The sequence below is a fragment of the Phascolarctos cinereus genome, unplaced genomic scaffold (genome assembly GCF_003287225.1).
Source record: "Phascolarctos cinereus isolate Bilbo 61053 unplaced genomic scaffold, phaCin_HiC Scaffold_9;HRSCAF=440, whole genome shotgun sequence".
Classification (NCBI taxonomy): Eukaryota; Metazoa; Chordata; class Mammalia; order Diprotodontia; family Phascolarctidae; genus Phascolarctos; species Phascolarctos cinereus.
This window is the reverse complement of record NW_027556402.1, coordinates 256,188,706-256,202,504: the sequence shown is the minus strand read 5'-3', so window position 1 is coordinate 256,202,504 and position 13,799 is coordinate 256,188,706. Positions and strand designations below refer to the sequence as shown.

Below are 13,799 nucleotides of genomic sequence, written 5' to 3'. Positions count from 1 at the left end.
GACCTGGAACAGTCCCATTAGCCACCAAGTACAATCCCCTTTGACAAGCCCAATAAAGCGGCAGAGGCTCCATGTAAAAATGTTTATTGTACTAATGTCTGGAGTACAGGAACTTAAAAAAAACACCTCAACTCCAAAGTGACAGTGGGAGAGAGGCCCAGCCTCAAGGCCAAGCAGAAAGGGCTCCCCAGGGGCACTGCCACATACTGCGTCCCTCCCATACCGCCACCAGTCTCGCCCGGCAGAAGCCTGAGGAGCCAGGGGCATCGAGGCCTTCCCAGCTGCTAGTAAGCGTGCGAGGAGAGGAAGGGATGGCCAAGGGGCCCTCCTGTGACTTAGGAGCTTGGGTGCATGGGGTGGGGGCCTGGGGGCTCCCAATTCCATTGAGGGCAGAAGGCTGAAGGCCCAGGTAAGGAGGAGGAACAGAAAGGGGATTTTGGAGGTAGGCTTGAAGTAGAGTTAAAAAACAGGCACATTATCCAACTTCTCCCTCTGGCCCCCACACTGCTTGGATGGCCCCCTGATGCTTCCCTTCTCCCCACAAAACAAAAGAAGAACAAGGAGAAGGGGAACTGAGGAAAGAGAGCGGACGCACAAGGTAGAGAATCACTTTCGCCACTAAAGAGGGCTATGGAAGATGAGCTGGGAGGGAGGAGTCAGGCTGCAGCTGCGGCAGCACCAAGGGGCCAGGGTGCCCCAGTGCGTCACGCCCTGCCCCAGGCGCCTTCTGGCAGCAGGCACAGAGCGCCACGGAGAGCCTCCCTGCAGGGGCAGAAGGGGGCAAAGTGGAGAGGCGGGGGGAGCCAGAGAGTCCCCCAGACTTGCCCAGCTCATGCAGCCCCTCCTGGATGCCCTCCAAAAGGAGGGAAGGCAAACCCTAGGGGCAGAGTAGGCAGAGCTGGGAAAGAAGTGAGCTGCCCTCCTGCTCCGGCGTGGAGGGCATAGCTGAACCCTGTGAGAACCAGGGCCTGGGCCCAAGGCAGGCAGAGTGAATGCACTTTATGGAGAGAAAAGGAGCAAGGAGAAGCCAGGGCCTGTTTCTTCCCAGGGGCACCTTCAGGAGGGGCTGGGGCCAGACGGAGGGATCCACAGCGTCAGCTGCCAGTTCAGCCTGCCCGCTGCCCCAACCTGGCACTACCCGCCCCGGGCCCGCCAAAGGGGAGGACGGGAGAGGAGACACTGGAAAACAAGAGAGAGGTTCCAAAGACAGCCCCGGATGTGGGAGGGGATGGGGGTGCCCGGGCTCCTGGCCACATCAAGAAGAGTGCTGGTTCTGGTAGATGGAAGCCTTCTCCTTCAGCAGGTCCAGACACAGATGGCAGCTCCAGCTCCCTGCAGAGGAGAACAGGGTTACACAGGCAGGCAGCGAGCCGGCACGGGCGCCGAAGGCTAGGACTCCTGGTAAACAGCGCAGGGCCGCGGGCTCTGGAGCTGGAAGGGACCTCAGAAGGCTCAGAGTCCTACCCCTTTATTTGTTGTCGTTCATTCACGTTCAACTCTTCGTGATCCCATTTGGGGTGTTCTTGCAAAGATACTGGTTTGCCATTTCCTTCTCCAGCTCATTTTACAGATGAGGAAACTGAGGCAAACAAGGTGAAGTGACTTACCCAGGGTCACACAGCTAGTGTCTAAGGCTGGATCTGAACCCAAGAAAATGAGTGTTCCCGACTCTGTGCCCTGTAGTGCACCCTGGCTGCCCAGAACGGGCTCCAGGTCAGGCAGCCGAATGGCACCACTGGACCTGCCCCCACATCCTCTTTGGGATTCCCTCCAGCCCTGTCTAACTCAGTCAAACCCCGCCATCTGACCTGTAAAACTTGGCAATAGTTAGGAGCCAAAATTAAAACAAGCTAAACTCCTTCGGCCTACTGACAGGTTAGATTAGAGCCAGACTGACTATGACTGGTTGCCATGGGTCACATGTCAAACAAGAGTACGGCAACCCTACATCTCTTTTCCACGAGGTGACTGGGGTTAAGTGACTTGCCCCAGGGTCACGCAGCTAGTAAGTGCTAAGTGTCTGAGGCTGGATTTGAACTCAGGTCCTCCTGACTCCAAGGCCGGAGTTCTTCACTGTACCACCTAGCTGCCCCAGCCCTACATTTTTCGAGGGCCGCCTGAAAGCCTTGGGCAGCCACAAGCAGCCTGCCAGCCGCATCTTGTGCAGGCCTGCCCTACATCCTTCAGAGCAGAGACTCTTCACCTTCCACGGACCTCTTCTCAGAATCATGTTTGTAGAAGTATAAGAAGACAAAGGAAAGCAATTCTATTGCAATATAGTTAGTAAAATATTTAAAAACATCCATGGACCCCAGGCTGTCGGTTTTGAAGTCCTGGCTTGTGACAGTCCCATGTCAAAATCACAGCCAGCAGATCCTGCCCTGCACTGTCCCCACTGTGGGGAGTGACCTCGGAAAGACCCCAGAGGCCCAGGTCAGCTGCCACGCCCTCCCTCAGCTCAGGGAGCCCCTGGAATCTGCTGAGAACAGTGATGAGGACTTCACTGAGACAGGGACCCATCCCTTTCCTGGAACTGCCTCTCCTCATTTCCTGAGGGAAGACGTTCCACTCGCTGGGGACCATTGATTTAGAGCCAGAAGGGACCCTGGAGGCATATAGGCCCATCCTCTCGCCTCCTACATGAGAAGACTCTCTGAGCTAAATGGCTGGGCTGAGGTTCGCAGCCAGGTCCTCAGCCTGCAGACTGCTGTGAGACAGTTCCTCTCCTTCCCTGCCCTCCCCCATCCCGCTCTGGTCAATAACCACCCTCCCAGGGGCTGGGCAAGAAACAAGAGCTCCAATCTGTTTCTTCCTTTCAGGACTGGGTGCCCCCCTTGCCCCCATAAGGGCTGGCTGCTGGGTCCCCCCAGTGCTTAGCATCTCTCCTGTAAGATGCCACATTAGGGGCCCTCTCCAACCCCGAGCCCAGCTCCAACCCGCCACTGTTCTCTTAGAGATTCCATCCTCCTCCCACGTTGTAGTTTTGGGGTCTCCCTCAGGCCACAGACCTCCTCAGCTGGCAGGCTGAACTCTCTGAGGACCTCCCTCATGTACACTTTTACTCTGCTTCCTCATCATACAGCTGTAGGGTGAGGCCCACATCCCTTCATACTATAATGGCCTCCTAATGCTCCCCTTCCAACCCAGCCTCCACAAAGCTGCCACAGGGATTTGGTTACAACAAGTCTGATCATGTCGCTACCCTCCTCACTAAACCTCAGTGACTCCCTATTGCCCATGGGATGAATAATCTCCGTCTGAAGTCCTTCACAACCTTACCAGATCCACACATCACTCCCCCACCTCCTCCCTTTACTCAGGCTGTGCCCCACATCTGGAATGCACTCCCTGTCTCCTCCACTTCTCGGAATCACGCGTTTTAATTCAGGGAGAAGCCCTGAAGCCTTTCCTGGCCCACTTCTCTCAGCTGCTGGGGCCTTCTTCCCCAATCACGTCCAATTTACCGTGTCTACACTTTTATGTGTGTGCTACCTGCCCCAAGACAATCTAAGGTCCCTGAAGGCAGGGACGATTTCTTTTTTTGGGGTCTTTGTACCCATGAGAATCGTGCCCAGCACACAGTAGGTGCGGAACAAGCAGCTGCTGACGGGCCCAGGCCTCACTAGGGACACTCACCTTCAGGTGGTTCCGACATCGAGGGCGTGAGACAGTACATATGGTAGCCACGATCACAGTCATCACAGAAGAGCAGCTGGTCCTGGTCAGTGGGGGTGAAGAGAACAGGGGGCAGGGAACTGGGGTGATTAACATGCCTCCGTGCAACCACGAGCGCAGGGGATCGGGGGAGCCTGTGCCGTGAGCAGCAGGGGGCCTCGGGCCCACCCCGGGGAGGGACCCCGAGGGCAACTGCAATGGGGAGGAAGGCGTCAGGAGAGCACTCACGTCATTCTCCGAGGTGCCGCAGATGTTGCAGCATTTACACTCGATGCACTGCCAGCGGTAGGTCTTCACAGCAGCCATCATGACGGGGGTGAACTGGAGGCAGGATGGGTGCCCTGGGGGAAAGAGAAGAGCAGGACGGCTGAGAGGTTACCCTTCTCCAGACACACAGAGCTAGTCCGGCCTCTGGGCAACAAACAGGCCAGAGACCTTTCCTGCTTAGTGGGACCCGAGCAGCGCCATGAGGGAGAAGGGGTGCCGGAGCAGGGGAGGCTTCCCTCAGGAGCGGCCGCCCCCCAGCTGCCCGCGGAGGTACCTGAGCGGCCACAGTCGGAGCATGACACCAGCTCCTCAGGCTGGCCTGTCTTCTTGTTGATCTTGGAGTCTCCCAGACAGAAGTCACAGTAGTTGTTGGGTAGGGCCAGACCATCAGGGCCCTTCTTGGCTACGGGAAAAGAGCAAGCGTGGGGCCGACTCCTCCAGCCGAGGGCGACGATGGCCCGTTCCGCCCTCCAACCCCTGCCTCAATGACTGCCTTACATTTCTGCTCCTCAGACCTCTGGGACACAGGGGTGGGAGGCTGAGAGTCCTCCTTGTCTTCGCCCTCCTCCTCTGCCAGGTGGGAGTGCGCGTAGTGGTAACTGAGGCCCGGACGGTTCTTGTAACGCTTCCCACAGACTGGGGAGAGGATGGCAGAGAAAGGTGTGAAGATCCAAGCACCCCTTCCTTGCTCCCTACAGAGTTTGGGGCTCCATCGGGGGCAAGGAGACACCCCCTCCTCCCTCCCCAACACGGAACATCAGCTTGTTTTGGGGACAGGGCTTCAATGGATGTTACTGACGATGGAAAAGGGTAGGCCCGGCACGCCTGCTCTCCTCTCTCCTTCCTCATCCCACCCTCCATAGCAGGCCCCATTTATGGCCAACTGGCTGCTCTGAAGCCTGGGCCTCTCGCCTCATCCTTACACACAGCCAAGTGGTGCCCCAGGCCAAGAAGGGAATGGGAAAGAGGGAATCTCTCTGGCTGGCCGTTGGAAGAGGGAAGGGGCAGGAAGCAGGAGACTGTTTCCCAAGCATGCTCTCAGAACCAGGGCCCAACAACTCACTAAATTGTCGGGGAACCCACCAAACTCCCCACCTAAAGTGAATGGACCCAAGTGGTCCCAGGCAACACAACTGGGAGAAGCTATGGGCAACTGAGCGGAGTCCTGGGAAGGTAGAGGGTAGGCGGGAAGGCCAGCAAGGTGAGCGTGTAGGTGACAGGGCTCAAGGGGGTGCAAGGAAAGTCAGACCCATTAAGGGCACTGCCTCGTGGTCAGCCAGGACTCGTGTGGATGCCCAGATGAGAGAGGTCAGGAATTCCCCCATCTTCTCCCACATTAGGTTTCTCCCATGCTATCCCCCAGCCCCCCAGCCCCAAAAGCTTGTCCTCATTCTCATGGTGGAGGGAGGGAGGGGAGAGCAGGCAAGGAGGGAGGGAGACACAGAGAGGCATTGATTCCCCACCACCAAGTGTTACTTCAGGGGGACAGGAGGCCCCCTTCCACCCACCGTAGCCCCCACTGTAACTAGTTCCCTTAAACTCTCTTTAGAAGCCATCCAATGCTAGGGCCCCAACTGCCAGGGGAGCAAGTCTGTGCATGACACGTGGGGGCAGAGACAGGTGCAGCAGAGCAAAGACTCCCTCCCTGCCTCCCACCCCCCTGCCATTCCAGAGGTTTTCAGACTAGCGCTGCAGGAGAAGACAGAGGCAGGAGGAGCTTCGGAGGAAGGAGGCAAGGAAAAAGGAAACACAAAGGCAGAGTGCCGAGAGAGGACGGCTACCTCTCTGGGGTGCTTTCGAGGTATGCTTTTGTTTGAAACTATCTGAAAGACAGAAAGAACAGTTGTGAGAGGAAGGCACACACACACACACACACACACTCGCCCATGCACACATGAGCAGACACATGCGTGCACGCGTGCACAGACACACACACACACACACACACATATGAACGACAGGAGCAGCAGCTGCAGCATAAGAGCCCAACAAGGAGAGAAGCCTCCGCGCGTGGGGGTGCTTGGAGGGACAGAAAGGGGGGCAGGAGAAAGAGAGAAAACAGAGAAAGGAAGAGAGAAAAATTTGCATCCAAAAAACTGAGGTGGGGGCTCCAGGACCAATGGGCCCCACTGTGTGGCCAGCGGGATGCCTCCCAGAGTGTGCCCCCTTGGCACCGGAGGCCACCCGGCAGCTACAGGATGGAAGCATGTCAGAAGGGGGGATGACAGCTTGGGCCTGCATGCCAAGGTGGGCACAGTTCAGGCAGTGAATGCCTTCTTCCCTCCCCCCACCCCACAGAGGGCCTGCCCCGTCCTCCCTGCCCCCCACCCCCCATGCCGAGGTACTCACTGTCACACGCGTAGGGTTTGTCCCGATCCTCCAGGATGGCGGCGTCCAGCTTCTTACGGGCGTTGCTCACGCCTTTGCCCTGCCAATGGGAACAAGGAAGATTCTGTTACCCAGGATCTCAGGGCCTGGTTGGCTAAGCTTCCTCTGAGGTGGCCCAGAACCTCTCCACACTCAGTTGGGCTCCCCTTTTCCTGTGCTGAGCGCTGCAGGCGGCTGATAAGTCTCTGTGGGAGGAATGGGCTGGACCCCCCCCCCTTCTCATGCTGGGAGGGGAGGCGGGGGGGGGAGGGGGCCTGCTTCAGCTCACCTTGGCTTTGCCCTTGCCCCGGCGCTTGGGCGTGTCTTCTTCATAGTCCTCGTCGTCCAGATCGTCCAGAAAGTCCTCAGGCTCCAGGATCCGCTGGGGGAGGGGAAGGTTAGGATGGGCGGGGAGAGCAGCAAGGACCCCAAACCAGAGGGCCCGGGGGCCGCCCAGCTGAGGCTGCTGGACACGGCACGTGCCCCCTTGCCCGCTCAGCTATTCCCCTGCCGGTGGGAGACGGGCGTAACTGGGACGCCTCCCCCTCCTTTCCCAGGGTTCCCACTGAATCAGGGAAAGAACAAGCAGAAGTGGCAGCTGAGAGCGTCCGTGTTCCTGGACGGCTCAGGGAGGGACGTGACAGACAGACTCTATTGGCCTGCCCACCTCCCGCTGTGGAAGTCCCTCTGGCTGGTTTGCCCCAGGCTGCCCCAATGGCCTTCCAATGAGGGGCCACTTGTCCCCTGGGAGAGAAGCCGGTACCTTCCTTGCTCGGCTGTTAGTAACCGGGAACTCTCCCAGGCTGTCGTCATCCGCCTGGGGGTTGGGGGCGCCCCGCTTCTCAAGGGGGTCGGTGCGCAGCAGGGCCTCCAAGCTGCTTCCATCCTGGGAGATCAGTCCTTCCTTCTTCAGGGTCTGGTCTGTATCTGGAAGGGGAGCCAGGCTATACTGACATACGGACATAGCCCCGAAGTCACGCCCACTAGAAGTAAAGGGCCCTCTGCCCTCCACCTTCCCGGGACCCAAGAGTCTCCAGGTTTCCGACACGCTCTCCCCCTTCAGCCTGTTTCTCGGCCCCAGACCATGGCACTGCCCTGCTGGTCCACAGAAGAATACTGCCCCTACCTGGCTTGATGGACGGGAAGGTGAGTCGCGGGTCTTCAGGAGGGTGGGCTCGGCGCTTTTTCCGCCAACGCCGGGCAGGATAAGAGTACAATTGCCCTGAGGCCAGCCCTGTGGGAGATGATCTGGGTCAGTAACCTGAGAATAAGAACGCCTTCTGGGCCCAGAAGACTCCCTGCTCACTTTGAGGCTGGGGGGGGAGGGGGGGGACACAACAGGTAGGATTGCTGGGAGCTGGGTGGGAAAGGGAAAAAGTGAAGCAGAATCAGGTGTCGTCTGTCCACAGGAGGCCAGACTGGACATGCCTGAGCCTCACAGGACAGAGGCCTTATAAAGGAAGCAGAGAAGGGCCAGGAAAACCTCTCTGCCCCTCAGCCCACGCCAGGAGCCGGCCCTCACCTGGCCCCCGGTGTCGCTTCTCCATCCAAATGTAACAGTTGCTCTGGGCCACTCCAGTCTGGGAGTCCAAGAAGGGCAGGCGCACGCTCCGTTCAGCACACAGGCGAGCATTGTAATTGTGGCACTGCTCCATGGCATCTCGGTAGTACTGCTCCCCCAGGCTGTGGGGGGAGAGGAGAGGGGCAGGAAGCAGGGCTCACAAGCTGCCTCAACTCTTTCCCCGGCTCTCTGCTTCAAGGGAAAGCTCAAAAGGCACCTGGGACCCTTCTGACCTGCCTGCTCTCTCTTCTGCCTTAGAGGACACCGACTGAGCCGATTCAAGTGTCTTCCCGAGGAATCTAAGCTGGGTCAAGTCCCACCTGCCCTACCGGCCTCTGTGATGTTCTGGTTGTGGAGGCCCACAGCAGGAATTGCCTTAAACTCCATACTGTGATCTGATGAGCTCTCGACAGCTTGGTGCTTTAAGCAACTGGAAAAAGTCCCCAGCCCCAAACCCAAACAAACAGAAAGACAGCGGCAGAAATTCGCCAGCCTGCTTAGTTCAGTGAGCTGTAATGACTGTGATTTGAGGTAGGCCTCTTCTGTGAGGAGGAGGCAATGGGTCCACGTTAGCCTGCTTTCAGAAATCGCCACCGGTGAGGAAAACTGGATAAACAAAGCTGAAGAGCACAGCTCCTTTGTCTCCACTGATGGGAATTGAGAGCGACATTCAGAAGGAAATGGAAGGAGAGCCGGGAGATCCTGGGGCTGCCATGTAAGATGCTGGGGGCCGGGCTGCTTGCCTCCGGCACACACCAGGACATGGGCCACACGGCTTTTTAAAAGAACACCATGTGTTCGGGAAAGGGCAGAGAATATAGCTCCTAATGACTGGGGAGGAAGAGGGGAGAGAGGGCTCCCTGGACAGAGAAGGCTCAGGCAAACACAGATTCCCAGACCCTCTGTTAACCAGCCAACAGAGGGAGATGGGGGCCGGTGGGCAGCTCCCTTACAAAAGCCCTCAGAAGGAGATTCCCTTTTCATGCCAGGCTGGGGAGAGACCCAGCTCATGAAGCCCATCAGAAATGAAGCCCAGAAGCGTCCTGTTTCTCAAACTAAGACTGAACTCCCCTCCCCTCTCCCCCCCCAAACAAAAACAAACAAAAAACGGACCAGCCCATTGATGGCAGGGGAAGAAATAAGGCAACAACAGTTGCTTTGCTGAGTGGGGATCAAGAATAGGAAAAAGGTGGAGTTCCCTTCTTTGGAAGAGAAGCCTGGGCTATAACAGACTTCAACTGTCATCAGCAACCCCCAGCAGATGGTACTGAGGAGGAGGTAGCTGGCTCCCCACTGCAAGGGGACAAGAAGCTCAAACCCTACCTCCCAAGACTACCTGAATCCCAGAGGTGAGATGGAGAAACCAAGGCCTGTCTCAGGAGGTCAGCCAACTGCAGGAGGTGCCCTGACCACCCCTCGAACCTCACCTGAAGGTGCCTGCCGCCACCCCGCCAGAAAGGACGGGTCAATGCCAAGAACCTTCCCTTTTCTAACTTTTCTTTCCCTCCTGCCTTCTTTCTATGCTCCTCTTAGGATCTGGAAGAGTCAGCTTTTCTCAGAACAGCAGGATTTCCCTTTAAGTCAGTATGAAATCTATGAAACCCCTCCGGTCCCAGCGAGGTGGTAGGTACAAACCCAAGGGAGAAAATGGAAAAGGGGGAAGAGAACCTGTGTCAGGAAGGACAAAGTGGGAGATTAGCACGATCATCTCTAAACTAAGGGAAACCTCAGCCTGAGGAGAGACTGAGGAAAAGGAGTGGGCAGATCAGAGAGAAAGAGAATGATGGAGAGAGATGGGTAGGTGGCTGAGAAAGACAACAAAGGAGCAGAAAGGAAGCACCCCCCCCCACCCAAACCAACCCAGGAGAGGGAGCTCACCCAGCTGAATGGCAGTGGGCATGCTCCCCCTCACCGGAACGGCTCCAGTCCAGAGGAGAGGCAGGGAGTGATTTCAGCCCACCACAAAGCATGGGTACAGCCCTGAGAGTCACCCTGGAAAAAACTCTTCCAACTCCCTGCACCCACTTAAAATGAATGGCTGGAAATCTACCTGGCATCTAGAGAATGGAAGTTCTGCCGACCCTCCACTGAGTGAGCTGCAAATTCAAGCCCCACTCAGAGCTAAGCTGCCAGGTAAGAAGCCAAGACCACTTCACCCTTCACAGCAGCTGGCACTTAGGCGACGCCTCTAACCCTGGCCAAAGGCACAGAGTGAGCTCTTTGTGATTCAAAGCAGTCCACCACAACTGCCCCCTAGGAATACAGAGGCGGATGCCTGCCACATGGCCCAGCAGGTCAGGATGGGCCCAAGAGCTTCCCCCAGCAGCATTCCCCCATCTCTGTGGCCCCTTCCCACTTCTGCTACCTTCCTCTGTGCACCTGGTTTTTGCAGGAAATTCATTCCAGAAACCCAATTAGAAGGGACCCGTTTTTGTACTCAAAACTCCCCTACTTGGGTAACCACACAGCTCAGGTACAGCCACATTTTCCTTATTTCACAAAGTGAGTTTTGTTGCTGTGTTGGGGCCAACTTCAAACGATATTCCTGGCTTCTTTCAAGAAAGGAGGTCGGGGAGTGAAGCTAATCGGCAAGGTCAGTAATGACCGCTGGGGGCTCACCTTGGTGGGTCCTTGTGCGGGCAGTGCCCAGGGCCAGTCCCTCTAGAGGAAGGGTTATGGGATGCCTTACTCTCTCGGAGGTCTCACGTCTCCTGAGGACTTTGCAGAGCAGCCCAAGGTGGGTGGGTGCTGTCATTTAAGCAGCCCCCACAGAGGTCCTCCCCAAATGTCCCCAGGAGGAAAGAAGCTCCTTGAGGGCAGGCAAGTGTCCAGATCCTCAGCATTCAGCAGGGATATCGATGGTGAAATGGTCTGAAGGGCAGCGACCTTCTGACCCTTCGTCGATGTGTGGGGGCAGGGGAGCTCTGGCTAAAGGATGGCTACCCTTTCTGACCTGGCTGGACAATGCAGTGTAATTCATCACGCGGGGGCCAGTAAGGGACCTGATTTTGCATCCTAACTCAGCTTCTGACTGCCTGGAGGGCTCTGGATAAGTCACAGTCCCGCTCTGTGCCTCAGTTTCCCCACCTGTCAAACAATGATTTGGACTACGTGGTGGTCACTAAGACCCCTCCCAGCTCCAGAGCCTGCGACCTTGAGATGCTGGCTCTCTCTGTGACCTCGGACATGGCACTGCCGGCGGTGCCTCAGTTTACCTCCTCGGTTAGATCGGAGGGACTGGGCCGGGTGGCCTCCCCCTTACGTTCCCTTCCCAGGCGCCAGAGCTCGGGCCTCAGTTTCCCCCTCGGAGGCGCGCCTGGCCGCAGCGGGCCGCGCGCGCGTCCCCGCCGGAAATGCTCGCGCCCGCGGCTGCCACGCGCCCCGTCCCGGCGCTCAACGGCCTCAGCGGCCTCGGCCAGGCCGGGCCGCCCCGCACCCGCCCCGGCGGTGCCTCCGCGCAGGCCGCCGCCACGCCCCCCCCCTCCGCGGTCCCGAGCCCGGGCCCGCCCCCCGCCCGCCCCGGCTCGGAAGAGAGAAGGCGGTCGCCACTCACAGCTTCACTACATTCTCCACCACGGCCGCCATCTTCCCTCCTCCTCTCCCTCAGCCCGGGAGCCCCCGGGGCCGCAGTGCGCAGGCGCCCAACCGGGAGCGCGCTCCTGCGCGCTCCCCGCCCCCGCCCCCGCTGCGACCCCCAGCGCGCAGGCGCACGGCCGGGAAAGCACGGCTGCTCCCTGCGCTAGCACACAAGCACAGGGGTCGTAGAGCGCGCCCGCTCCCCGGCCCGCACCGCGGACACAGCGCGCAGGCGCCGAGTCCACAGGTCTCGCCCACTCCACCCCACCCTCGGCCCAAGCACCAAACAGAAGCTCTCTCGGTCTCCTCCGCCTTTACGCCGAAGCCCGCGGGTAGTTCCCTGCCCCAACGCGCAGGCGCCAGAAAGGTCGGCCATCTTCCCCACTTTCCCTACCCCTACCCGCCCCAGCTCAATCACGCAAGCGCCGCAAGATAGGCCAGGGACCCATTTTCCTATTACCAAGAGCCTAGCCCGTACCGGGCGAGAGGAAACAGAACCAAGCCAATGCGCACGCGCTGCGTTCCAGCCTGGTAAAGTCTTGACGCAGGCGCGCTGAATCCCTAGATTCATGGACTCGGGACGGCGAGTGAGTCCATTTCCTGGGGCTCTTGCTGGTCGTCTTTCCCTTCACCTCCAGGGCTCTCTGGGGTCTCCCCAGTTGTGGAAGGGACGACCAAGGCGGGAGCGAGGAGGGAAAAATAATTGCAATTAAAAACAAGAACCTGAACTTTTCCCTCTGCAGTGGGCCGGAGTCACCAGGCAGCCAGCATTTATTAAACGTCTACTGTTTACCAGACACTGCTAAGCTGGGCACATACAGAAGGGCAAAGCCCAGTCTGCCCCCTGAGCCTGCCCCTCCGCCCACCTCCTCCTCCCGGGAATTTGCGGGCACGGTCATCGCTTTAAACTGTTGTCAGGATGCGCCAATTTAAAAAGTTACATTGTTCTAATTTTATATAGTCTCTCTAGCCTGGTTACTCTGTATCTCCTTTGTATGTTTGTATATGCGTTTTTTCTCCCGTTTTTCACAGCAATTTTATTTCCGAATATAACCAGGAGGTTGCTGGTAATGTTTAACAACAGGAGTTTCCAGGGGGGGAAAGTTTGCACAAACACTTTTAAGTTAAATCTGATTATTTACACTTTTAAAATCTAGTCAATTAAAATAAAGCAAGCACTGATTTGTAGGGATTACCGATTTCCGAGGTGTAGCTGCTCACCCTCCTCACTTTTTCCCTCCTACCCAGACAGCCATCTCTTATTAACAAGAGAATTAAAAGGAAAGAGAAGAAAAAGGTTCAGCTGTGTCTGACAGGAGCTGCAACATTCTACACTCTAGAGTCCCCAACCTCTGCAAAATCACTTAAGTCCAATTCACCTTCGTGTCCTGGCATCACCTCCCTTATGTCATGGTCGTCTCCCAGAAGGCAGGACAAACAACACTGTTGTTAACCATTCAAACCCTCTTATTTATTTAGCTTCGAGGCAGTTGGGGTTAAGTGACTTGTCCAGGGTCACATAGCTAGGACGTATCAAATGTCTGAGGCTAGATTTGAACTCAGATCTTCTTGACTCCAGAGCTGGTGCTCTATCCACTACCCCACCTAGCTGCCCCAAACCCTCTGATTTATAATTTTTAACTTTGGGGAAAAAAGCCCCTAAAGGTAAAAAGTTTTATTGATGCTCAGTGGAGAGACCAGATCTAAATTCCTAGAAATAATTAACTACTGGCCATTAAAAGCACCACTTAATGGTGATTTCTTTGGGTCTCGGTTTCCTCAGCTGTAAAATGAGGATTTGGGAAACGGATGACCGCTGAGCTCCCTTTCGGGCCTGGATCTAGAATCTTATGAACTTTTGCTGACTGACCCACTTTCCCCACCCTCTGCCTCTGACCGTGCTTCCCTACTTTGGGCTCTGGCTAGGTAGATAATGGTAGCGAAACAGCCCTAGATGCACCGGGGACAGGCTCTGGCCAAGTTTCTGCCGCTGGTATCCTCCCTTCCCCAACTGCAGACTTTTACCTCTTGTCCTGATGGGACGCTTGGGTGCCTGTGCTTAGATCCCGATTTCTCCCTGGCCTCAGCAACACCATCCCTGGCAGTTTCCCTCCAGCCCAAGGACCCTGTCTCTGGCAGTGACTCATACGTGGGCCAGTGAGGCAGACCATTTCTCCCTGTTACAAGAACGAGTTGACCACTGTAGAATTTCTCTTGTCACCAGAGCTGTCATCATGTACTGGATGCTCACAGTTATGTATGCAATGCAGAGGTCAAGCTATAGACGTCAACTCCCGAAGCTCTCTTGTTACAGACCAAAAAGACAGCCTTTAGGAACCCTCTCTTGCCCCAT

The 13,799-nt window shown here is 56.9% G+C and overlaps 1 protein-coding gene and 1 long non-coding RNA gene across 3 annotated transcripts; one reads left to right on the top strand and one right to left on the bottom strand.

Annotated features, from left to right (window-relative positions):
* Nucleotides 1-68: 68 nt before the first annotated feature.
* On the bottom strand, nt 69-11,510 carry DPF2 (double PHD fingers 2). Of its 2 annotated transcripts, XM_020968439.2 has the most exons (12): nt 11,424-11,510; nt 7,832-7,992; nt 7,436-7,543; nt 7,073-7,236; nt 6,599-6,691; nt 6,292-6,370; nt 5,724-5,765; nt 4,441-4,578; nt 4,217-4,345; nt 3,904-4,016; nt 3,637-3,718; nt 69-1,332 (listed from the first exon to the last, which is right to left on the bottom strand). In XM_020968439.2, exons 1-12 carry the CDS (start codon nt 11,453-11,455, stop codon nt 1,256-1,258), a joined length of 1,218 nt encoding a protein of 405 aa, XP_020824098.1. In that variant the 5' UTR covers nt 11,456-11,510; the 3' UTR covers nt 69-1,255. The 2 variants fall into 2 exon arrangements, with proteins under 2 accessions (XP_020824098.1, XP_020824099.1); XM_020968440.2 differs by lacking the exon at nt 5,724-5,765.
* Nucleotides 11,511-11,721: 211 nt separating this feature from the next.
* LOC144455287 (uncharacterized) lies at nt 11,722-12,402 on the top strand. The gene is made up of 2 exons (XR_013484015.1): nt 11,722-11,813; nt 12,190-12,402. It is a non-coding gene; the product is annotated as an uncharacterized LOC144455287 (long non-coding RNA).
* The last annotated feature ends 1,397 nt before the right edge of the window (nt 12,403-13,799 follow it).

Coding starts and splice junctions, on each gene's coding strand:
- DPF2 (XM_020968439.2), bottom strand. CDS start 11,455: ATGGCGGCCGTGGTGGAGAATGTAGTGAAGCT. Junction 7,544..7,831: donor GAAGCGACACCGGGGGCCAG/GTGAGGGCCGGC, acceptor CATCTCCCACAG/GGCTGGCCTCAGGGCAATTG. Junction 4,017..4,216: donor CTCCGACTGTGGCCGCTCAG/GTACCTCCGCGG, acceptor TCTTTCCCCCAG/GGCACCCATCCTGCCTCCAG.